Here is a 26,823-nt window from a genome sequence, read left to right as displayed (position 1 = left end):
TTAGTGTCATAAGTTAATTCAGCACCAGTTCAATGTCACAAGTTAATTCAACACAAATTCTATATCGATAATAACATTATGATAAAAAATTTTAATTTATGTTTTAAATTTATAATTTCTACACGTATTCGGATAGGATTTAGAAATCCATTCATTTCCTTTTTAAGATGGGTGGCTGAAAAATGTCCGTTTGATCCGAAACAACTATGGACGGTAAGGGAAGCATTTTCCATGAGAAAACAGGACAAGTTTACTCATATTTGCGTTGATTGACTTATAAGAGGTAGCTGAAGAATTCATGGCATCGGGACAACTTGGAAGAAAGTGTGGGCAAATTAAGAATGCTTGAATTAGCCCTCCCTCCAAGATTTTTTAGTACAGTTAATTTTACCATTTATTTCTCTCTTCGCATTAATATTTTGTTTGGTAGGAAATGTGGCTAAAATAACCCGAAAACACATCTTCCTTTGTGTATCTTTTAACTGCGATGCAATGTTTGAGTACTCGATAATGTGACAAGAATAAGGTTGGACCTATATTAAATAATTATTATTATAAGGTAAAATTAAAATTAAAGAAATTGTGTTTATGGTCTTTTTTAATCTATTATATTTATAAAATTATTATTTTAATAAATAAATTTTATGTTAGAAATAAAAATAGATATTTATAATTTTGTATATATTTTTTTATAAAATTTTTAATAATTTTTAAAATTTTTAAAATTAAGACTAATTTGATATAATATTTAAAATTGAGAATTAAATTTTTTTTTTTAGAAGTAGGAACAAATTGATAAACCTATAAAAAATTTAAAGGATTGAATTTATTATATTATAAAAAGACCTCATCAATATTCCCTTGGTGATTTAACATAGTGATTAAAATATTAAATTTAGATAATCTAAAATAAAAAAAATAAATCTCACAAACTAAAAAAACTGTCACAATTATATAGTTTACCTTTAAAAGAATTTCAACGAGTTTTAGATGAATTAAGCCTTTTAGACATTTTAAGATACATTCAATTGTTAATGAATCCAAAAGAAGATTGTCCACTAACCACATCTTTCTTTCTCAGGTAGGTAAAACTGAGGAATTAAAGACCAACTTTCGTTTGACTTTTAAAAGCTTCAAGACTTTTGCTTTAATGAGTGCTATTTGACTCCTTCTCCAACTCAATCCCCCGTCTCTTCTCTACCATGAAAAATCTGGAATAATAACTTCCCACTTCTTTCTTTTGGGTTTCCTTTCCTTCATTTATACAACCTCAAATGTGGGTTAAACTTACAAATATTTCTTCAATTCTCTCCATCTGCTTATCAGCATCAGTCTTGTTGAGGCTTTCATAAGATGCTATGACACTGATAATTTCACCATAAATAGTACCTATGGTAAAATCGGGACCTTATTCTTGCTTCTCTCCACGAATGTCTGAAAAGGTGGTTTCTTCACTGCCAATGTTGGCCAAAACGCCGACAAAGTTTACGCTCTTGGTATGTGCAGAGGAGACTCTAGTCATGACGATTGTTATAAATGTGTCAATTCTACAATCACGACCTCGTAGCTAACTGTCCAACCAGAAGGAAGCCGTTTCATGGGAAGGGCAACCATGTCATGTACACTATGCAGATCGCTGTAGGAACAATGGCAGCAGCAACAAGAGATTTGCACACAAATGCAAGAATAATCGAAGCAGAAAAAGCAGAGCAGCAAGCAAAGATTTGAATGTCCAGCAAAAATTGTAACTGAACACTCCTAATTTTCATTCATAATTTGAATATATAAAAGAGTTACAAATTTTGGTTCATTTGACAGTTACCTAATGACATAACTACTCCCACTTAAACTAAACTAATACAAGCTTAAGTCAAATACAAATAAGCTGACATATCAGCTTTTACATCATCAATCCAATCACAAACTTAATCCAACTAACTTTGGAAACTAGTTAGAGTTGAACCGAACTAAATTACATCAAAACAAAATAGCAATCTCAGTTGCTTCATTTGGTCCAAAAACCATTCGTGCGCGCCAAGCAAAATGAGTTGAGCTTGATAGCTGCTGGTCTCGACAGTAGCATGCTTCTGGCTCCATGTTGCATTGCAGTCCAGCTTTCAACACTCCTCCTTGGACTGTATGCAACACATTCCAATTGCACTTCTCAAAGATTCAAATCGAGCAGCCCCTAAAGGCTTGGTCATTATGTCAGCCAATTGTGCCCCTGAGCTGCAATGCACAAGGCTGACTTCCTTTGCTTGTTCAGCCTCTCTAACAAAATGCAGTTTGATTTTAAAATGCTTAGTCTTACCATGGAACACAGGGTTCTTGGCTATCGCAACTGCAGACTGATTATCCACCTAAATTTCAGTTGCTTCATCTTGAGTTTCATTAAGGTCATGAAGCAGCTTTCTTAGCCAAATGGCCTGATTAACTGTTCCTGCTGCAGCAATGTACTCTACTTCGGCTGTGGACTGAGCAACAGTTTGTTGCTTCTTTGAACTCCAACAAAACATGCCCGATCCAAGTGTGAAGAAGTATCCAGAGGTACTCTTCATGTCATCGAGGGATCCTGCCCAATCACTATCAGAGTAACCTTCTAATTTCAGTTCCTTCCCACTTTCAAACATTACACCAAAGTTAGCTATGCCTTTGATGTATCTAAGGACCCTTTTTGCAGCTTTCAAATGTGCCTCATTGCAACAATGCATGAATCTCGATAACAGGCTAACACCAAACATGATGTCTGGCCTGGTTGTTGTTAGATACAACAGACAACCAACTAGGCTTCGATAATGCCTCTCATTAACCCTTTGCTGATCACCATTGCTGGTTAATTTTTCACCCTGTGCCACTGGTGTACTTACTGCTTTACAATTTTGCATGCAAAATTTGCCAAGAATCTTCAAGGCAAATGTTTGTTGGCTGATGAAGATGCCCCGATCAGACTGGTGAACTTCCATGCCAAGGAAGTAGTCATGACCCCTAAATCTGTCATCTCAAACACTTGCTGCATTTGAATCTTGAACTCATCAATGAGCTCAACTTTGCTCCCTGTCACTAACAAGTCATCCACATACAAGGAGACAATCAGCAAGGTTTCAAATTCTGACCTCTTAACATACAGAGTAGGTTCACTAAGGCTCTTCACAAATCCAAGCTTGGTCAGATAAGCATCAACTCTGTCATACCAGGCCCTTGGTGCCTGTTTCAGGCCATAGAGGGCCTTTCTTAACTTGTACACTTTGTCTTCATGTCCAGCAACTTCAAAACCTTCAAGTTACTCAATGACGATCTCCTCCTTGAGAAAACCATTCAGGAATGCAGATTTGACATCCAATTGGTGAACTTTCCACTGCTTCTGAGCTGCTAAAGCAAACAGTAGCTTGATTGTGTCCAGTCTTGCCACTAGAGCAAAAGTCTCCAAGAAGTCCACACCATACTGCTGACTGTAACCCTTCACCACAAGCCTAGCCTTGTGCTTGTTCAGTGAGCCATCAGCATTGTACTTGGTCCGATACACCCATTTAACCCCAATAACCTTCTTATTTTCTGGTCTGCTCACCAACTCCCATGTTTCATTTTTATTGATCATTTCCAGCTCAGCTTCCATAGCTTCTATCCAGCTTCTGTCCTTGGCAGCCTCTTCAAAGTCTGAAGGCTCAATCACAGCAACATTGCACCTCTGATAGACATCAGCCAAAGTTCTGGTGCCCCTCACTGGTGTGTCATCTACAGCATCATCACTTGGTTCCTCTTCTGTAGGCTCAGCAACCAAGTCCAACTGATCTATTTCAAACATGTTAGCTTCAGCACTATTCCAATTCCACACCTTTTCTTCATCAGATTTTACATCCCTGCTGACTAAGACTTTCTTTGCTATAGGATCATAAACTCTATAGCCCTTCTTGTTGCTACTATAGCCAACAAAGATTCCTGGAGTGGCCCTACTCTCGAGCTTGGTTCTCTTTTCCACTAGAACAAGAGCATAACACACACAACCAAATACTTTCAAGTGTGTTACAACTGGTTTAACTCTATGCCAAGCCTCATAAGGAGTCTTATCCTTGACTGCTCTAGTTGGCAGTCTATGGAGCAGATACACTGAGGTGTTAACTGCCTCAGCCCAAAATTGACTTGGAAGCTTGCCTTGAAACAAGAGGCACCTGGCCATGTTCAACACAGTCCTATTCTTCCTCTCACAGACTCCATTCTGTTGAGGAGTATAGACTGTTGTGAGCTGATGATGAATCCCATTACTGTCACAAAGCTTTTGAAATCTCTCAAACACATATTCAGAGCCATTATCAGTCCTTAAAGCTCTAATTTTGCAGCCTGACTGATTTTTAGCATAAGCCTTGAATTTACAGAAGGCTTCAAACACTTCTGACTTTTGCCTTAAGAAGTAGACCCAGCACAACCTTGTCAAATCATCTATAAACAGAGCAAAGTACCTATTATCACTGATTGAAGGTGTTCTCATAGGACCACAAACATCAGAGTGCACCAATTCGAGCTTGTTTTGAGCTCTCCAAGCACTGTCAGCAGGAAAAGGCAGTCTAGCCTGCTTACCAAGCTGACAAACCTCACAAACATTCCCACTAACCTCAAATTTTGAAATGCAATCAACCAAATTCAGCCTATGTAGCAGATCAAGCAATCTGAAATTGGCATGGCCTAGTCTCCTATGCCACAAGTCAGTGCTGTCAGCAAGGCTGGTGTATGCCTTTCTTTACTTGGCTAACATCCAGCATGAAGCATCTATTGGTCATGGAGACTGAGATTAACTCTAGACCATTCATGTCTTGAACAGTACAGCAACCATCCTTAAAAACCAATGTATAGCCCTTTCCAACTAATTGGCCTACACTAAGCAAATTCTGGTCTAAGTCAGGTACAAAAAGCACATCTGAGATCAGCTTGTTACCTGAACCAGTGCTAACCAGCACACTGCCCTTGCCTTTAGCCTCAATCAGCTTGCCATCTCCAATTCTGATCCTAGAGTGGAAGCTTCTGTCTAAGCCCTTGAACAACTTCTCATCTGCTGTCATATGGTGTGAGCAGCCACTGTCTAGTAGCCAATCATTGCTGGTTTTTGTTGTGCCAACAAAACAGGTTGCTGTAAACACATGCTCCTCCTGAGCTTGCATGTCCTCAGCTGGTCTAGCTTGTTGTAGAGCAGCCTCCCTTGGTTTGCCTTTGCACACCTTCTCTACATGACCAAACTGCTTGCACTTTCTGCACTGAATATCTGGCCTAAACCAGTAATATTTTTCTGAATGTGTTGTCTTCTTGCAGTGAACACATGGTGGAAACACCCTTTTTGCTTCATCTCTTCCTGACTTGGCCTTTCTATTGTGCCAAGGCTTCTTGCCTTTTGCACTCATGCTTGAGCCTTCACTAGCTTTAGCCTGGAAAGTAGCTTCAGGATTCTCCTCCTGCCTATTTGCCCTCCTTTGCTCAAATGCATACAGGGAGTTTATCAGCTCAGACAGTGAAATGGCTGATAAGTCCCTCGAGTCCTCAAGTGAAGAGATTTTAGACTCAAATTTCTCAGGAAGAGTTGTAATAACCTTTTCAACAACTCTGCTCTCTGTGAAATCCACTCCCAGGAGCCTAATGCTGTTGACAATGGCCATTATCCTGTCTGAGTACTGCTTGATGGTCTCAGACTCCTTCATCCTCAAATTTTCAAAATCTCTCCTAAGGTTGATCACTTGCTGTTGCCTTGTCTTGTCAGTCCCCATGAACTCCTCCTTCAGCTTCTCCCAGGCCTGTTTTGGTGAGTCACAGGCCATGATACGAGTGAATATCACATCAGAGACTCCATTTTGCAAGTAGGCCATAGCCTTATGCTTCTTGGCTCGCTCCTCAGCATGCTGCCTCATCTGTGCAATGGTGGGATTGGCTCTCAATGGAGGTGGTTCAGCATCATTCTCAATCACACTCCAAAGATCGTGTGCCTGAAGATAAGTCTTCATTTTAACTATCCAAATGTGATAGTTTTCTCCAGTGAACACTGGTGGAGGTGGTGGAGTGAAACTCATCTTGCTAAACTGAGTTTAAGTGCTTCGATCCTTTTTAGTTTTAAGCTTTGCTGTAGATTTTAAATTGAAATCAACAGAATGCATGCAAAGGCCCCTCAAAGACTCGGGCTCATGATACCATTTGTAGGAACAATGGCAGCAGCAACAAAGAGATTTACACACAAATGCAAGAATAATCGAAGCAGAAAAAGCAGAGCAGCAAGCAAAGATTTGAATGTCCAGCAAAAATTGTAACTGAACACTCCTAATTTTCATTCATAATTTGAATATATAAAAGAGTTACAAATTTTGGTTCATTTGACAGTTACCTAATGACATAACTACTCCCACTTAAACTAAACTAATACAAGCTTAAGTCAAATACAAAATAAGCTGACATATCAGCTTTTACATCATCAATCCAATCACAAACTTAATCCAACTAACTTTGGAAACTAGTTAGAGTTGAACCGAACTAAATTACATCAAAACAAAACAACAATGTCAGTTGCTTCATTTGGTCCAAAAACCATTCATGCGCGCCAAGCAAAATGAGTTGAGCTTGATAGCTGCTGGTCTCGACAGTAGCATGCTTCTGGCTCCATGTTGCATTGCAGTCCAGCTTTCAACAATCGTTCGTTTTATGGAACCCTGGAGGAGCTAGGAAACCCCGAGGCAGGCTATAATACAGGCGACATCAAATCTAACTCAACAGAATTTGATACGGTTTGGGAGAGTTTGATGGACACAGTGGTGAGAAACGCTTCCAACGGCTCTTCTACTCTTAAGTATGCAACCGGGGAAGCAGACTTTACAGTATTCCAAAAGATATATGCGCTAATGCAGTGCACTCCAGATTTATCACACAAGGATTGTGATTCCTACCTAAGGCAATCCGTGAGTAACTATGAAAGTTGTTGCCATGGGAAGCAAGGAGGTTATGTTACGAGGCCTAGCTGTTATTTCCGCTGGGATTTGTATCCTTTCTATACTACAGCGACCCCATCCTTATCTCTGCCATCCTTATCTCCTCCACCTTCACCTGGTAGTCCTCTCCCGGTTATAAAAGGTATGTAGGCATCTTATACATGACTCATGAGTAAATTGAATTAAATTAAAATTAGAATAAATAAGCATCTTTTCAAAGAAAATGAATTCTAGTAGGTATCATTCTAGAAGAGCTTGACATCCATAAGCAAATAGATTATATATTAAAATAAAATAATTATATCAGTAAAAATGTATCAATTCAAAGATCAAAAGATATTATGGATTCAAATAATTAATTGATCAAAATTTAAATAAAATTTCCAATGCATAATAATGATATATAAGATTTTAAATTTTAAACATAACTTAATAAATTTTATTTTATGTTTACATATATATTATCACATAAATTATCTAAATAAAACGATATATACGAAAGCAAAAAAGGTCAGATTTTGGACCGGGTAGAAGATGGGGATATCATTCATATCGTAAAGGTCATCAAAACTAACGCACATAGGTTGGATAAGGTTATAGCCTAAAAAGTTTTTGAGCCTTTATTTCTGCCTTTTCATAGTAGGTAATTAGAGAACTTAACGAGGATGAGTTATTATTATTAAAGTTTCAATTTTGTTGGCTGAATGTATTCTTTGAGTGTTACCCTTTGTTTAAACTATTGCAAGCCTTTTTTATTTTTTTTATATGTGTTTTGATTAATAAATTTATATATGTGTTTTGATTAATAAATCGCTATAAAAGATAAATAAATAAATAAAATTCATCACCTAACCATGTATATATTTGATTTTTCCATATCTACTCTGCCATAATCTTCACCTTATTAAATACAATAACGAAACATATATAGCAAACTCCGTACCATAATAAATTTGTTCCTTTTAACTATTTCCCACAACTTCCATAGTCAAATGTAATGAATAGTGCATCAAGAAATAACTATCTTCCTCTAATTAATAAATTCACAAACTCCCATTCATATATAAATGAATTTATTGAGTTAGGCTCAATTGCAAAACTTTCATTACATGCTTTTCCTCCCGGCTTAGTTCAAACAACAATTAAAGTCTCTAATATTTCATTACATAGTTTTCTGCTCATCAATTTCACATAAAGTGTAAAACTTGGTCATCACCATTTCCCTAGAATAGGGCTTTTAAGCTCTAATATCTCATGCAATAGTCTTTCTGTTCATCGATCTCACACAATGTATACTTATACTATCATAATTTTGAAAATTTCTCATTCTCTCCTCATTTTATTAATAACCATTCAGGCTTAACAATATTCAAATTCATTATAAACATGTTTTTACCTTAACTATTGGTTAATCCCTAACTCTACCAATTGTCACAAAAATTGAACTCGAAACCTTTATAAATAAAAAAAAATTGTATTTTTTAATCCCTATCAAATAAAGATCTAAAAAAGAAATAATCAGACATTCAATTTAATTTCATTATTTACGTCCATAAACTTCAAAATAAATAACAGTTCAATTAATAAAAAATAAAGATATAACAATTGATTTATTGGTTGTTATCTAAATTCCAAAACAAAAAGATATATGTGATAAATAAAAAATAGAGAATAAATCATTTAAATTTTAATAATAATATATTTTATCAATGTAAATAATTTTTATAGAATTATTTTTCTATGACCTTTCAACATAATAAATTCTATCTCCTTACATGATCAATAATATTAACAATAATTAAAATAATTCTTGCATGTGAGATAAAATATATAACATGCAACTTAGAGCTAAATGAAAAACTAAATGTCATGTCAAAGTTATTTATTTTCCCTTCATATTTAAATTTATTAATTAATGTTGATGGAGTCTTAATTCGATTGACATGAACATTGTTGTTAATGCATGAGGAAATGTTTGAGTGAGTTGACTTGAAGCGCATTATCCTCTAATTTATGGGTTGAAGAGAAATTATGAGTAGTTCTAGACATTGTGTCAAAAAGAACAGATATAATCAAAACTTATAATAATATTATTCAAAAAAAAGTTTACTAAATTAATTAATTAAAAATGAAATTAATTAATATTTAATAAAAATATTAATTAGAAGAGTCTCAACCACTAAAATTAATTGGTATTTTAGTTTAATAAAGAAATTACCAATTTGTTTTATCTATGTAATTATAAAAATTTAATAATAATAAAGCAATTTTACTTTAATAAGTGTTTTAATGTTAATGGTAATAAAAATAACTATCATTTTATTTTAATAAAAATGAAATCTAATATTAATGGCAATAAAAATTAGGATGAATTAATAATTTTAGACATTATCAATATTATTTATAATTTTTGAGTTGGTAACAGAGATAGAGATGGAGGTAATAGGTATCATTCCGAAAGACCTTAACGTCTATAAGCAACCAAAACTTACTGTTGTTGTTATCTAATTTGTAATTATTTCTCGTTGTTATCTGATATCCTAGACTTGCAAAATTACAAAATTTGTCCAAATATTCATCCAATTTGAGAGCCTTCTTTTCTCAATCCGGCACTCATCTTCGTCTCTGATTGCATTTGATTCAAACGAAAAATTTGAGGCTTTCCTATCTTTTTCATTTGTTGGAACAAAGAAAATCAGTTCCACTGCTCAAAGTGGTTAGCCAATTTATAAATTGTACATACGAAAGAAAAGCCCCTTAACGAAAGCTTTCATATGGAAAATTTTGCAGGCATCAATCTAACCTACCAAAGCTTTAGGTGCTATAATGACTCGGGTAGTTTCACAACCAGCAGTACATATGGAAAAAACCTTGACCATATTCTCGATTCTCTCCCACACAATGTCTCTGAAAATGGTGGTTTCTTTGAAGCCATTGGTGGCCAAGACTAACAAAGCTTACGCTCTTGGGATGTGCAGAGGAGACTTAATTAAAGATGAGTGTTATAGTTGTGTCAGTTCCTCGGTTCATGATCTCACAGTTAAGTGTCCTCACCGGAAAGAAGCCGTTTCATTGGCAGTTGTCCTACCGTGTATTGTACACTATGCAAATCGCCCATTTTTTGGAAACTTGGAGGTAGAACCCACGGATGCAGCTCATAACAATGAAAGCATCAAATCGGACGTACTAACAAAATTTGAAATGGCTTGGGATGGTTTGGTGGTCAATATGATGAGAAATGCTTCCAACGGCTCTTCTAAACTTAAGTATGCAACTGAGGAAGCAAAATTTACAGAATCTCAAACTATATATGCACTAATGCAATGCACCCCAGATTTATCACAGGAATATTGTTGGAACTGCCTAAAGCGGGCCACAGAAACCCGTGAGGAATGTTGCCGTGCGAAGCAAGGTGGTTTTGTTCAGAAGCCTAACTGTTATTTCCGCTGGGATTTGCATCCCTTCTATGCACTAGGACCTGACACTACTGCCGCTTTATCTCCTGCACATACATTTACAAAAGGTAAGTATGGCTAGATGACTCGTAAGTAAATTGATGTAAAAAAAATTACCAAATTGGAACATAGAAACCATCTATTCATTCAATTTCTAATATGGTTTGAGAACCTTCTTTTCTGAATCCAGCATTCCTCACAGCCAACGACTTAACCACAGCTCCTTTTCTCAATCCTTCTCATCCTTTTCATCTCTGATTTCATTTGATTCAAACAAAAAAATTGCAAGATTTCCTCGCTTTATCATTTGTTGTAAGAAAAGAATAGTCAATTCGACTGTTGAGTAAGTGGTTAGCCAATCAATAAAAGGATGTGCTCCTTTGATTGGAGTTAGTTACCCATCTTCTTTTGTATTCATTTCAACCTAAGTAGATATGGTTGCCAGCACACTTAGTATCTAGTCTAAACAATCTTCCACTATATGAGTTGCAAACTTTGCTCTCTTGCTTCTTAAGGCTAGTTGAGTTTTTGTGTTTCCTGTTACTTGTCCTTCCACGAGTTGATGATAAGATCTCCTTTTTCTGGGAAAAAATTATCAGATGAAACGAAACAAAACAAATCAATATGGATTCCACTTGGTGCAAGCTTATCAGCTACTCTAGGACTAGCTCTGTTTTCTGCTTGTGGTTTCTTTATCTGGAGAAGGAGAAACGTTCAAGGTATGCACTATTAGATCATGCTGGCATTTACAAATTTATGTTATAATCTTATAGCCAATCACATTTTGTTTTATTACAGAAGATAAAGGCCAAGAAGTTCGATTAATTGACTTGGTAATGGGAAGTGCTCCTCGTGGGAACTCAAGCGAAGATTTTGATCTACAAAATATAGGAAGGTCGCAGGAGATTCCTTCAATTCAATTGAATATTTTACAAGCAGCAACCAATAATTTTTGTGATGAAAATAAGCTAGGACAAGGTGGATTTGGCCCTGTATACAAGGTAATTATGGTTAGGAACTAAAATAACGTAGTTAAGAAAAAATGCATGTTAATATGTTAATTTATAGGGCACACTAGCGGATGGAAAAGAAATTGCAGTTAAAAAGCTCTCAAGAACTTCTGGTCAAGGGCTGCTTGATTTCAAGAATGAGGTCATGTTAATTGCCAAATTACAGCATAGGAATCTTGTGAGGCTCTTAGGATGCTGCTTAGAGAAAAACGAAAAGTTGCTTGTTTATGAATTCATGCCCAACAAAAGCCTTGACGTGTTCCTATTCGGTTTGATCCTTCAACCTTTAAATAACAACATTATCTTATACATACACGAAATAAATTTGAATATTTAAATTGTCATTTCTTTTTCTCTCCTTCATGAGCATTTATCAGATTCGAGTTTGCCTGCCCAACTAGTTTGGCAAAAACGACTCAATATTATTAAAGGAACTGCCCGAGGTATCATGCATCTGCATGAAGATTCTCGTCTTAGAATTATCCACAGAGACGTTAAAGCAAGTAATGTTTTGTTAGAAAAAAGGCAGCAGCAACAATGAACAACAAAGAGCATAAGCTCATGAAAAACAGGAAGCAAAACAAAACAAAAGAACAAAATGAAAATCCAAAGAGAAGCAGCAAGTAACCGAATGAGAAAAGTCCCCCATCAGCTTTCATTCCATTTCCATTTCAAAATATAAAGGAGATACAAAAGCAAGTCAGTTACCTAAACGTAACTACTCCCACCAAATTTGGCAAGTTGCCAACTAAAATAATACAAGTCAAAAGCTGAAAATAAATCAACTATTACATCCATCATTTTCAAATCTAAAAGTACTAGCTTTAAATATCAAGCAACTTGCCAACTTGTTAACATCACAAAAAAAATACAAAATTTAAACAAAAAGTTGCTTCTGATTCAATCTTCAAACAGACATGCTGCTGCTGGAAGTTTGTTGCATTGCAGGCCAATGCTCAACACTCCTCCTTGGACTGTAGGCAACAAACATCGATTGAATCCCTTAGAAATTCAAACCTGATTGTGCCAAGAGGCTTTGTCAAAATGTCAGCCAATTGATCTTGTGAGCTGCAATGTGTTAGACACACTTCTTTGGATTGAACAACTTCTCGAACAAAGTAAAACTTGAGCTTAAAATGTTTGGTTTTGCCATGAAAAACAGGATTTTTTGAGATGGCAACTGCTGACTGGTTATCCACCATAATTTCAGTAGGCTCAAGCTGTTCTTCATTCAAATCACATAGCAACTTCCTAAGCCAACTGGCTTGATTCACTGCTGCAGCTGCTGCTATGTATTCGGCTTCAGCAGTAGACTGAGCAACAGTTTGTTGCTTCTTTGAACTCCAACTGAAAACTCCCGAACCAAGTGTAAAGAAGTAGCCTGAAGTACTTCTCATATCATCAACTGATCCACCCCAGTCACTATCTGAGTAGCCAGTTAATTTCAGCTCACTTCCTTTCTTGAACATTACACCAAACTTCAAAGTACCTTTGACATACCTGAGTATTCTCTTTGCTGCTTTCAAATGAGTTGTATTGCAGCTGTGCATGAATCTGGACAGTAGACTAACTGAATGCATAAGGTCAGGTCTGGTTGCTGTCAAGTAAAGTAAACAGCCAATCAAGCTTCTATACTCCTTTTCATCTACCTTTTATTCATTTCCAAAGCTGCTTAGTTTCTCTCCCATAGCTAATGGTGTGCTCACTGGTTTGCTGTTTTCCATATGAAACTTAGTGAGAATTTTCAAGGCAAATGCATGCTGGCTGATAAAAATGCCTTGATCAGACTGGTCTACTTCTATACCAAGAAAGTAAGTCATGATTCCCAAGTCTGTCATGTCAAACATGTCTTGCATATTCTTCTTGAACTCCTGAATCAAATCGACCCTGCTTCCAGTCACTAATAGATCATCCACATATATTGAGACAATCAGCAAAGTCTCATCTTTAGACTTCATTATAAACAAAGTTGGCTCACTCAAACTTTTCTCGAAATTTAGCCTAGACAGGTAAGCATCTATCCTGTCATACCAGGCTCAAGGAGCCTGTTTTAGTCCATAGAGTGCTTTCTTCAGCTTGTAAACCTTGTCCTCCTTTCCTTGGACTTTAAATCCATCAGGCTGTTCAACATAAATTTCCTCTTTAAGGAAGCCATTCAGGAAAGCTGACTTGACATCAAGCTGATGGACCTTCCACTGTTTCTGTGCAGCGAAAGCAAATAGAAGCTTTATGGTATCCAGCCTTGCCACTGGAGCAAATGTCTCCTCAAAATCAATGCCAAACTGTTGATTGTACCCTTTCACCACAAGCCTTGCCTTGTGCTTGTTCAGAAAGCCATCTGCATTGAACTTGGCCCTGAAAAACCACTTGACACCTATGACCTTCTTTTGATCAAGTCTGTCTACCAGATCCCAAGTGTCATTCTTATGGATCATGTCGATTTCAGCCTCCATAGCCTTCTTCCAGCTCTTGCTTCTTGCAGCTTCTTCATAGCTTGAAGGCTCAACAATGGCCACATTGCATCTTTGGTAGATATCAGCAATAGACCTGGTCCCTCTCACAGGAGCATCATCTACATTGGCATTACTGACTTCATTTTCTGCCAATTCCAGATTGCTGTCAATCTGCTCTTCTTCAAACTGACTTGTGTTAGAGCCATCTAGACTCCAAAACCTTCCTTCATCGAATTTGACATCCCTGCTTACCAAAATCTTCTTGGTTGAGGGATCAAATACTCTGTAGCCCTTCTTGCAGCTACTGTAGCCAACAAATATACCAGGAACTGACCTCTTCTCGAGCTTGGTTCTTCTTTCTGCAGGGACAAGTACAAAACACATGCAACCAAATACTTTTAAATGGGAAACAGTTGGTTTAAGATCATACCATGCTTCAAAAGGAGTTTTATCATTCACAGCATGTGTTGGCAGCCTATTGAGCAGGTACACTGAGGTGTTGACACCTTCAGCCCAAAAATGCTTGGAAGCTTGCTTTGAAACAACAAACATCTGGTCATGTTCATCACTGTCCTGTTCTTCCTCTCAGATACTCCATTTTGCTGAGGAGTATACACTGTGGTCAATTGATGATGAATCCCAGCCTGCTCATATAGCTTCTGAAATCTTTCAGACAAGTATTCAGAACCATTGTTTGTCCTCAAGGCCTTAATCCTGCAGCCTGTTTGATTTTCTGCCAATGCCTTGAACTTTCCAAAAACTTCAAACACTTCTGACTTCTGTTTCATGAAATAAACCCAGCAAAATCTGGTCAGATCATCAAAAAATAGTATAAAATACTTACTGCCATTCAGTGAAGGCGTCTTCATTGGTCCACAGACATCTGAGTGCACCAAATCAAGTCTTTCTCGAGCCCTCCATGCTTGGTTTACTGGAAAAGGCAACCTGGCCTACTTGCCAAGCTGACACACTTCACAAACACCTTCACTTGCACTAACCTTCACCATGTCCTCTGTCATGTTCATTTTGTGCAGCAAATCAAGTGATTTGAGGTTAACATGGCCAAACCTCTTGTGCCAAAGACCAGTACTGTCAACTGAGCTTGTATAGGCACTTTTCTCAAGCTGACTCACATCCAGCATAAAACATTTGTCTCCCATAGGTGCTGAGACAATCTCCCTACCATGAGCATCACTTATAACACAAGAATCATTCTTGAAAACTAGTGAAAAGCCTTTCTTGACTAGCTGGCCTACACTGAGTAAATTTTGGTCTATTTCTGGCACATAGAGCACATCAGAAATGATTTTGTTACCTGAACCAGTGTGAATCACCACATCACCTCTTCCTTTTGGTTCAATCAAGTTGCCATTGCCTATCTTGACCTTCGAGACAAAGCTTCTGTCAATGTTCTTGAAAAGGCTCTCATCTGCAGCCATGTGGTGTGAGCAGCCACTATCCACAAGCCAACTGCTCTTGCTGTTAGCTGCAAAACATGAAGCTGTAAATACATGCTCCTCCTGAGCTTGGACATCCTCGGCAGACTTGGCTTGTACTGGCTGTGCTTGTGCCTTCTCATGACTTCTACAGATTTTGCACTGTATGTCTGGTCTGGTCCAGCAATACTTCTCCAAATGATTAGTCTTCTTGCAGTGAACACATGGTGGAAACCTCCTTCTACCGGCATCTTTCTTTGATCTTTCCCTCTTTTCAAACCAAGGCTTCTTAGCTTTCTGGCTTGAGCTAGAGCCTTCTCTGACCTTTGCTTGAAAAGCACCTTCAAGACTCTCCTCCTGCCTACTTGCTCTTCTCTGCTCAAGTGCATAGAGTGAGTTAACCAACTCAAACAAAGAAATGGTTGTGAGATCTCTCGAGTCCTCCAATGAGGAGATTTTTGACTCAAACCTTTCAGGTAAGGTGGTAATAACCTTCTCAACAACCCTGCTATCACTAAAATCTTCTTCAAGGAGTCTAATATTATTGACAGTAGCCATAATCCTATCAGAATATTGCTTGATAGTTTCTGACTCCTTCATCTTCAAATTTTCAAACTCCCTTCTAAGGTTGATGACTTGTTGCTGCCTAGTCTTGTCTGATCCCATGAACTCCTCTTTTAGCTTGTCCCAAGCTTGTTTGGGTGAGTCACAGGCCATGATGCGAGTAAAAATCACATCAGACACTCCATTCTGTAGGTAGGCCATGGCTTTATGCTTCTTGGCTCGCTCCTTACCATGTTGCCTGATCTGAGCAATAGTTGGATTTGCTCTCAGTGGTGGTGGCTCGACATCATTTTCAACTGCACTCCACAGATCAAGTGCTTGGAGGTAAGTTTTCATTTTAACTACCCAAATGTGGTAGTTTTCTCCAGCAAAAATTGGTGGTGGAGGAGGTGCAAAGCTCATGTTGCTGAAACTGGTTTGACAAACACGATTTTTGAGTTTATTTTGAAACAAAAAACTTAAACAATAGAGGTCCTCAAAGACAAGAGGCTCTGATTACCATTTGTTAGAAAAAAGGTAGCAGCAACAATGAACAACAAAGAGCATAAGCTCATGAAAAACAGGAAGCAAAACAAAACAAAAGAACAAAATGAAAATCCAAAGAGAAGCAGCAAGTAACCGAATGAGAAAAGTCCCCCATCAGCTTTCATTCCATTTCCATTTCAAAATATAAAGGAGATACAAAAGCAAGTCAGTTACCTATGTGACAGCCCTAAATTGACCCTAGTCGGGAAGTGGTTTCGGGACCGCTAAGCCGAGTCACCGAAGTATTTGGATGTGATAATTATTGTCTAGAATATGTGAATATGAATGTGTGAAAGTTTTAAACTTCGATTTAGTCGATTGCATGTGAACCTAGTTAATAGAACTTATGTGTGACACTTTTGAAATGCGATAGGTTAATTTATAAGGACCTATTTAAGCATGTAGTGAAAATATTGGCTTTGCATGTCAAATACTCCTTTTGTGTGCATAGTGGCCGGCCATGATGGAGCATATATTAGACTATGTGGTAAATTTCCATGAAGTGGTCATTATTTTAAGTAAAAGAAAAGAAATAATAAAAGAAATATAAGGATACTAAAAGAAAAAAAAAAGAAAGAGGGAGGTTATCACCTTGTTCTTCTTGGCCGATTGTAGAGAGGAAGATAGGAGGGTAGCATTCGGTCACTTGAAGCTTGAGAAGGTTAGTAAAATTTTGTTAGTTTTGAAATTTTAAGCTTAGTTTAAGTCATTTAGCTAGCTCCATATTAGCCCATTTGAAAACTTGGAATTTTTGATGGATGGATGGAGCATTCGGCTATGGTTATTAAAGAAGGAATTTGATTATTTCCTTTAAGTTTTGATGAAGAATGTGTTGAGTAAATTAGGGGTTTGAACACTTAAGGATTCGGCATTGTTCATGATTTTTTTTAGAAGGTGAGTTTGAATGATATGAGTAATGTCATGTATGGGTTTCCGCTTTGATAAGTAAAAATGTAAGGGTAATTGAAATGAATAATTGGAGGCTTAATCATCAAGAGGTTCGGCTATGGACTATAAGTTTTAGCTAATTCGGCACAAGAGTATAAATGTTAATTACTTTATAATTGAAGCCTTGAAGAATAGGTTGTGGATCATTAAAGTGTTGAAGGTTAAATCTTTAAGCTTGGTTAATTTGGACATTCGGCTATTCTCATGACACTAGATACAAGGGTGTGAAAGGTTATCTATATATATATATAAGTTTAATTTATTCATGGTAACTTGGCATGTGGATTGGATATATGTTAGTTAATATATGCATTTGGATGTGATGTGTTAAATAATTAGGTATACGGGTTGGTTTCATTATTGAGTATAAGGGCTAAGTGTTTTAAATTGCCTTTGATGTATACATGTTTATATTGAAATATTAAGGCTATGTTAGCCAATTGAGGGTTTCGGCCAAGATATTCAAATAGATTGGTGTGAATGTTTGAGTGATGAATTTGACTCTTGTGTCGAGTTGGGATGATATGTGTATTTATATAAAACTAAATGATGCTAAATAAATTCGATTATGCATGGTATTGAGCTAGTATCATGTTCGTTGGTACATGAGTAGAGCATATGTTTGATGTTTAATATCTAGTTAATAACATCTTTTGTACTTAGTTGTATGGTATACATGTATTAAATCGAATCGCTAATTTGATAAGTTATTTAATAAAATCTACTTGTTGAATCAAGCTCAAGAGCCAAGGGGGTCAAAATCTGATAAAGGAAAGGAAAAAGTGATCGAGTAGTCTATCCACAACTATTCAAAGTATCCGAGGTAAGTCTTCGAGGAATGACCCTACATGAATTATATTGAAATGATTAGTCATACTATGACGGATAGTCGAATGTGCATAGAGACTAAGTTATAAAGCCAATCGAAATCATGCTCTTTGTGAGTGGCTATTGAGCCGAAATTTGAAAGGTTTAATAAATGATTTGTGTTTGAGCCTTAGTAACGAAAATAAGATATGGATGTGTTAAGATTATAGATATATGTGTGCATGAGCATTTGATATATCCGGGCTAAGACCCGAAGGCATTTGTGCGAGTTGCTATATCCGGGCTAAGACCCGAAGGCATTTGTGCGAGTTGATAAATCCGGGCTAAGACCCGAAGGCATTTGTGCGAGTTGATATATCCGGGCTAAAACTCGAAGGCATTTGTGCGAGTTGATATATCCGGGCTAAGACCCGAAGGCAATTATGCAAGTTGATATATCCAGGCTAAGACCCGAAGGCAATTATGCAAGTTGATATATCTGGGCTAAGACCCGAAGGCATTCGTGCGAGTTGCTATACCCGGGTTAAGACCCGAAGGCAATTGTGCTTGCGGTTATATCCGGCTAAATTTCGAAGAGACTTGGGTTTGAATGTGAGCATTTTGTGCTGTAACTAATTCAATTAATACACTCGACTAACCCGAACGATAAGGTATGTTTGCATGTGCTTCGGAAAAGTCGATTCGTTTTAAATAGTATTCGTGCAATCGGCTAACGAACTTTCGGCTTTTAGATAGGTTGATACCTTGTGTGTATATATGTTGATGAAGTGTGAAGTAAGTATGATTATGAGAATGTGTATCAATAAAGTGATTCAGTTAGCTATGTGAATGTAATACTTTAGTCAAAGCCGATTTCATTACTTGAAACTTACTAAGCTTAAATTGCTTACCCGGTTGCTTTGGCTCTCTGTTTTATAGATTTTGTTCGTTAGCTATCGGATTCGGGATCAACGAAGTCGAAGTCATCCACACTATCAAAGCTCTTTTGGTACTCTTTTTGTTGAACTCTGGATATGGCATGTATAGGACTACCCCTTGTTGTTTTAAGTACTTTTTGTGATGTATGTGTGTACAGCCATGCGAAAACGGCTTGTAGAAGTGGAGTATGGCATTAGACCATTTGTGTTTATGTATGTTTATATGGTTTCATGATGTGACTATGGTTTGGAATGGAAGTGTTGGGCAAATGATCAGCCATTGGAATGGCTAAATATGATCATATGTGGACCCATGTATGACGAATCCCTAGTTGGTCCATGGTAACCACGGAACAGGTAAAGTTTACCTTGAAAACAGATGCTGACAGCAGCAGTGGTGTGGATTTGAAAAATCACAAAAAATTGTAGGAATGGAGTTAAATAGTGAATAAATTATGTAATCGAACCTTGATGAATCTATTTTCATATAAATGTAACAAAAAAATCATATGGGCAGTATATTAAGAGATATTAAAGTTCTCGTGAAACAGGGCCAGAACGGTTTCTGGATCTCCTGTTTCGACTTTGATAATTCACCATAAATTATCCAGAGATAATTAGAAGTCATTCCTTATATGTGTGGATTCCCCTTTGAGTCTAGTTTCATTAGAAACAAACGGTATCAGTATGGGAGCCCTGTACAAGGAGATATCCAAGTCGTAATGCGCAAAGGTCAGGGTAGTCGATCCCTGTAACATGGGAGAATTTGACTAATAAACTGTACTAATTGGCCTGACCAAAAATTCTAAAAAAAATTATGTAGATGGGCATATGAGTCTAGTTTCAGGAAAAAATCACGAAACAAATTTTCAAGTTGTGAAACTCAAGATATGATTTTTAAAGCGACTATTACGCAGATTGGCAGTGTCTGGAAAATTTTTAAAAGTCTGTTAACACCTCGTGTTCGACTCCGGTGACGGTCTCGGGTTCGGGGTGTTACATTTGATTGGTATTAGAGCTACGGTTTAGTCAATTCTAGGACTACCGTAATGTGTTGGGGTCTAGCTATACATGTCATTTTATGTGATTAATTGATAGTGTGGTGATTTCTGACATTTGCAAATGTGTTTATTTATAGTAATGGATCCCGATCCCGACCGAGCGGTAGCTGATGATCTTGAGAGTGTAGCGCCTGCTCCCGCAAAAGGGACAGCGCCGGTGGACTCTCAACCTAATGCTAGTAACCCGAATGATGAAGCTAGACAAGCTTTCTATAGTGTGATGAATGATTGGTTCAACCAATACATTCGAACTAATACGGCTGTTCCACAACCTCCATTCCCGACTAATACAACCCCCGCACCTACAATACCTCCGGTAACTGACCAAATAAGGTCAAATAAGCCCCCAGTTGACAGAATCCGAAAACATGGGGCCACTGAATTTAAGGCTACGGATAGCGACGATGCCGAGCAAGCTGAATTTTGGTTGGACAACACTATCCGGGTACTCGATGAGCTATCTTGTACACCCGATGAATGCCTAAAGTGTACTATCTCCTTGCTACGCGATTCTGCCTACTATTGGTGGAGTACTCTGACTTCTGTTGTGCCCCGAGAGCAGGTAACTTGGGAGTTTTTCCAAACTGAGTTTCGGAAAAAGTATATCAGTCAGAGATTTGTTGATCAAAAACGGAAGGAATTTCTTGAGCTTAAGCAAGGTTCTATGTCAGTTACTGATTACGAGCGAAAATTTGTTAGACTTAGTAGATACGCTCGGGAATGTGTTTCGTCCGAGGCTATCATGTGTAAACGCTTCGAGGATGGGCTGAATGAAGATATAAAAATGTTCGTTGGCATTCTTGAAATACGAGAGTTCGTAGTACTTGTCGAGCGAGCTTGTAAAGCCGAAGAGCTTAGAAAAGAAAAACAAAAAGTTGATGTGGGAACTGGGGAGTTTCGTAAAAGATCCTCGGGAAAGTCTCTTCAACAAGCATCGAAGAAATTTCGAGATGATGTGGGCCGGTCTAGAGGCACTTCTAACCTTTTTAGACGAGACCGTGATCGACCCCCTATTGGTACCCGAGGCACTTCGATCGCTAGTGTTGGGAATGAACGTCAAGACAGAACAAAATGTCGATATTGCGGTAAATGGCATTTGGGGAGTTGTAGATTCCATGACCGCTCCTGTTACAAGTGTGGATCAGTTGACCACTTCATTAAAGATTGCCCGAGGCTGTCTGAACAGAATATAAATCAGAGTGGGAAACCGGGTGCTACCACTGCTCGAGGTAGACCATCTAGAAATACGGGCAATGCTAGTGGTGGTCAGAGAGGATCTAGAGATGCTACGACCAGATCCGAGGCTCGTGCGCCTGCTAGAGCTTATGCTATACGTGCCCGCGAGGATGCTTCTTCGCCTGATGTTATTACCGGTACTTTTACTCTCTTTGACACTAATGTAATTGCTTTGATTGACCCCGGTTCTACTCATTCTTACATATGTGAAACCTTAGCATCCAGTAAGACTTTACCTATTGAGTCTACTGAGTTCGTAATTCGGGTGTCAAATCCCTTGGGTCGTTACGTGCTTGTCGACAAAGTGTGCAAGAAATGTCCCCTAGTAATCCGAGGTTCCTGTTTTCCGGCGGACTTGATGCTTTTGTCGTTTGATGAATTTGATGTTATTCTCGGGTTGGATTGGTTGACCGTGCATGATGCTGTTGTGAATTGCAAAAGCAAGACTATTGATTTGAGGTGCGCGAATAACGAAGTAATCCGAGTTGAGTCTACGGACTTGGATGGGGAGCCAGCTGTAATATCCTCAATGTTGGCCCAGAAATATGTAAGAAAAGGGTGCGAAGCATACCTTGCGTATGTACTGGATGACCAAGAATTAGAAAGGAAACCTGAATCTGTGCCGGTGGTTTGTGAATACCCGGATGTTTTTCCTGAAGAATTGCCGGGTTTACCACCTGTTCGGGAGATAGAGTTTGGTATTGAGCTTGTACCTGGGACTATGCCGATTTCGATAGCTCCGTATCGTATGGCACCAACCGAGTTAAAAGAGTTGAAAGCTCAATTGCAAGAATTGACGGATAGAGGTTTCGCTCGGCCAAGTTTCTCACCTTGGGGTACACCAGTATTGTTCGTGAAAAAGAAGGACGGAACCATGAGGTTGTGCATTGACTATCGTCAACTAAATAAAGTGACGATAAAGAATAAATATCCGTTACCGCGTATTGATGATTTGTTTGATCAACTAAAGGGGGCCTCAGTGTTCTCAAAAATATATTTGAGATCGGGTTATTATCAGTTGCGGATTCGAGATTCGGACGTACCCAAAACTGCTTTCAGAACGAGGTACGGTCACTACGAATTCTTAGTGATGCCGTTTGGGCTCACTAATGCCCCTGCAGTATTTATGGATTTGATGAATCGGATCTTCAGACCATATTTGGATCGGTTCGTAGTTGTGTTCATTGATGACATCTTAGTCTATTCAAGAGATGAGACCGAACATGCTGAGCACCTGAGACTAGTGTTGCAAATGTTGTGGGATAAGCAGTTATATGCTAAGTTCAGTAAGTCTGAGTTCTGGTTAAGAGAGGTTAGCTTCTTGGGTCATATGGTATCCGCATCGGGTATTCGAGTTGACCCGAGCAAAATTTCAGCCATACTTAACTGGAAGCCTCCAAGAAATATTACTGAGGTTCGGAGCTTTTTGGGGCTCGCCGGTTATTACCGACGATTTGTCAAAGGTTTCTCGATGATAGCCACACCAATGACGAAGCTACTTCAAAAGGATGTTAAGTTCGAATGGACGGAGAAATGTCAGAAAAGTTTCGATCAACTAAAAACTCATTTGACTGAAGCTCCAATTTTAGTGCAACCCGAATCAGGCAAAGAGTTTGTCATTTATAGTGACGCATCCCTACTTGGGTTGGGTTGCGTATTGATGCAAGAAGGTCGAGTTGTGGCCTATGCGTCGAGGCAATTGAAGCCACACGAGAGAAATTATCCGACCCATGATCTCGAACTAGCTGCCATCGTATTTGCTTTGAAAATATGGCGACATTATTTGTTTGGTGAGAAGTGCCATGTATTTTCGGATCACAAAAGTCTCAAATATTTGATGACTCAGCGAGACTTGAATCTGCGACAAAGACGTTGGCTTGAGTTGTTGAAAGATTACGAGCTTGTCATTGATTACCACCCGGGAAAGGCTAATGTGGTTGCGGACGCCTTAAGCCGGAAGTCATTGTTTGCTTTATGAGCGATGAATGTGCATTTGTCTGTTCTACCCGACAATGTGTTAGTAGCTGAATTAAAAGCCAAACCATTATTGACTCATCAAATTCGTGAAGCTCAGAAAGTCGATGATGAATTGGTTGCAAAACGGGCTGAGTGTGTTCCGAACAAGGAATCGGAGTTTCAAATTGATGATGATGATTGTTTGAGGTTCAGAATTCGTTTGTGTGTTCCAAGGAATTCGAGACTCATTTCGATGATTCTGAATGAAGCTCATTGTAGCCGAATGTCAATTCGCCCGGGGAGTACGAAAATGTACAACGATTTGAAACGTTGGTTTTGGTGGCATGGTATGAAACGAGACATCTCCAACTTTGTTTCGAGATGTTTAATATGTCAACAAGTGAAAGCGGAACATCAAGTGCCTTCAGGATTACTTCAGCCGATCATGATACCCGAGTGGAAATGGGATCGAGTCACAATGGACTTTGTGTCCGGACTGCCATTGTCAACAAGTAAGAAGGATGCGATTTGGGTTGTGGTTGATAGACTGACTAAGTCGGCTCACTTTATCCCCGTGCGTACGGATTTTTCATTGGATAAACTAGCCGAATTGTATGTTTCTCAGATTGTGAGATTACACGGGGTACCTATTTCTATCGTGTCGGATAGAGATCCGAGATTTACCTCACGATTTTGGAAGAAATTGCAAGAAGCTTTGGGTACCAAGCTGCATTTTAGCACTGCTTTTCACCCCCAAACCGATGGTCAATCCGAGCGGATAATTCAGATACTTGAGGATATGTTGAGATGTTGCATCCTCGAGTTCAGTAGTTCATGGGAACGGTATTTACCTTTGATTGAATTCGCTTACAACAATAGTTTTCAATCAAGTATTAAGATGGCACCTTACGAGGCTTTGTACGGTCGTAAATGCCGTACACCATTGTTTTGGACCGAGCTGGTGAAAGTAAAATTTTCGGAGTTGATTTGATTAAGGATGCCGAACAGAAAGTAAAAGTAATCCGTGAAAGTCTAAAGCAGCCACAGATCGTCAGAAGTCGTACACGGATTTGAAACGAAAAGACATCGAGTATCAGGTGGGAGACAAAGTGTTCCTTAAGGTTTCACCTTGGAAAAAGATACTCAGATTTGGCCGTAAGGGCAAATTGAGTCCGAGATTCATTGGGCCGTACGAATCTCCGGACGAGTTGGTCCAGTTGCGTATAGATTGATTTTGCCCCCTGAACTTGAAAAGATTCACAACGTTTTCCATGTCTCGATGCTTCGACGATATAGATCCGACCCGTCGCATGTAATCGCTCCATCTGAGATCGAGATTCAACCTAACTTGAGTTATGAAGAACAACCGGTTCGCATTTTGATGCGTGAAGTAAAAGAGTTGCGAAATAAGAAAATCCCATTAGTGAAGGTGTTGTGGCATAAACACGGAATACAAGAAGCCACTTGGGAACTTGAGAACTCTATGAAGGACCGATATCCAAAATTATTCACCGGTAAGATTTTCGGGGACGAAAATTTCTTATGTGGGGGAGAGTTGTGACAGCCCTAAATTGACCCTAGTCGGGAAGTGGTTTCGGGACCGCTAAGCCGAGTCACCGAAGTATTTGGATGTGATAATTATTGTCTAGAATATGTGAATATGAATGTGTGAAAGTTTTAAACTTCGATTTAGTCGATTGCATGTGAACCTAGTTAATAGAACTTATGTGTGACACTTTTGAAATGCGATAGGTTAATTTATAAGGACCTATTTAAGCATGTAGTGAAAATATTGGCTTTGCATGTCAAATACTCCTTTTGTGTGCATAGTGGCTGGCCATGATGGAGCATATATTAGACTATGTGGTAAATTTCCATGAAGTGGTCATTATTTTAAGTAAAAGAAAAGAAATAATAAAAGAAATACTAAGGATACTAAAAGAAAAAAAAAAGAAAGAGGGAGGTTATCACCTTGTTCTTCTTGGCCGATTGTAGAGAGGAAGATAGGAGGGTAGCATTCGGTCACTTGAAGCTTGAGAAGGTTAGTAAAATTTTGTTAGTTTTGAAATTTTAAGCTTAGTTTAAGTCATTTAGCTAGCTCCATATTAGCCCATTTGAAAACTTGGAATTTTTGATGGATGGATGGAGCATTCGGCTATGGTTATTAAAGAAGGAATTTGATTATTTCCTTTAAGTTTTGATGAAGAATGTGTTGAGTAAATTAGGGGTTTGAACACTTAAGGATTCGGCATTGTTCATGATTTTTTTTAGAAGGTGAGTTTGAATGATATGAGTAATGTCATGTATGGGTTTCGGCTTTGATAAGTAAAAATGTAAGGGTAATTGAAATGAATAATTGGAGGCTTAATCATCAAGAGGTTCGGCTATGGACTATAAGTTTTAGCTAATTCGGCACAAGAGTATAAATGTTAATTACTTTATAATTGAAGCCTTGAAGAATAGGTTGTGGATCATTAAAGTGTTGAAGGTTAAATCTTTAAGCTTGGTTAATTTGGACATTCGGCTATTCTCATGACACTAGATACAAGGGTGTGAAAGGTTATCTATATATATATAAGTTTAATTTATTCATGGTAACTTGGCATGTGGATTGGATATATGTTAGTTAATATATGCATTTGGATGTGATGTGTTAAATAATTAGGTATACGGTTGGTTTCATTATTGAGTATAAGGGCTAAGTGTTTTAAATTGCCTTTGATGTATACATGTTTATATTGAAATATTAAGGCTATGTTAGCCAATTGAGGGTTTCGGCCAAGATATTCAAATAGATTGGTGTGAATGTTTGAGTGATGAATTTGACTCTTGTGTCGAGTTGGGATGATATGTGTATTTATATAAAACTAAATGATGCTAAATAAATTCGATTATGCATGGTATTGAGCTAGTATCATGTTCGTTGGTACATGAGTAGAGCATATGTTTGATGTTTAATATCTAGTTAATAACATCTTTTGTACTTAGTTGTATGGTATACATGTATTAAATCGAATCGCTAATTGATAAGTTATTTAATAAAATCTACTTGTTGAATCAAGCTCAAGAGCCAAGGGGTCAAAATCTGATAAAGGAAAGGAAAAAGTGATCGAGTAGTCTATCCACAACTATTCAAAGTATCCGAGGTAAGTCTTCGAGGAATGACCCTACTTGAATTATATTGAAATGATTAGTCATACTATGACGGATAGTCGAATGTGCATAGAGACTAAGTTATAAAGCCAATCGAAATCATGCTCTTTGTGAGTGGCTATTGAGCCGAAATTTGAAAGGTTTAATAAATGATTTGTGTTTGAGCCTTAGTAACGAAAATAAGATATGGATGTGTTAAGATTATAGATATATATGTGCATGAGCATTTGATATATCCGGGCTAAGACCCGAAGGCATTTGTGCGAGTTGATATATCCGGCTAAGACCCGAAGCATTTGTGCGAGTTGATAATCGGGCTAAGACCCGA

The 26,823-nt window shown here is 38.0% G+C and overlaps 2 protein-coding genes across 2 annotated transcripts; both read left to right on the top strand.

Moving 5' to 3' along the window:
* Nucleotides 1-6,179: 6,179 nt before the first annotated feature.
* Nucleotides 6,180-7,103, top strand: LOC107929830 (cysteine-rich receptor-like protein kinase 14). The gene is made up of 2 exons (XM_016861347.1): nt 6,180-6,277; nt 6,644-7,103. The coding sequence occupies exons 1-2, from the start codon at nt 6,180-6,182 to the stop codon at nt 7,101-7,103; spliced, it is 558 nt and encodes a 185-aa protein (XP_016716836.1).
* A 2,763-nt stretch (nt 7,104-9,866) lies between these two features.
* Nucleotides 9,867-11,959, top strand: LOC107929831 (putative cysteine-rich receptor-like protein kinase 30). The gene is made up of 5 exons (XM_041110431.1): nt 9,867-10,476; nt 11,008-11,127; nt 11,207-11,409; nt 11,477-11,687; nt 11,796-11,959. The coding sequence occupies exons 1-5, from the start codon at nt 9,867-9,869 to the stop codon at nt 11,957-11,959; spliced, it is 1,308 nt and encodes a 435-aa protein (XP_040966365.1).
* Nucleotides 11,960-26,823: the final 14,864 nt, after the last annotated feature.

Source organism: Gossypium hirsutum, unplaced genomic scaffold (genome assembly GCF_007990345.1).
Source record: "Gossypium hirsutum isolate 1008001.06 unplaced genomic scaffold, Gossypium_hirsutum_v2.1 scaffold_403, whole genome shotgun sequence".
Taxonomy (NCBI): domain Eukaryota; kingdom Viridiplantae; phylum Streptophyta; class Magnoliopsida; order Malvales; family Malvaceae; genus Gossypium; species Gossypium hirsutum.
This window is presented reverse-complemented; position numbering and strand designations above follow the sequence as displayed.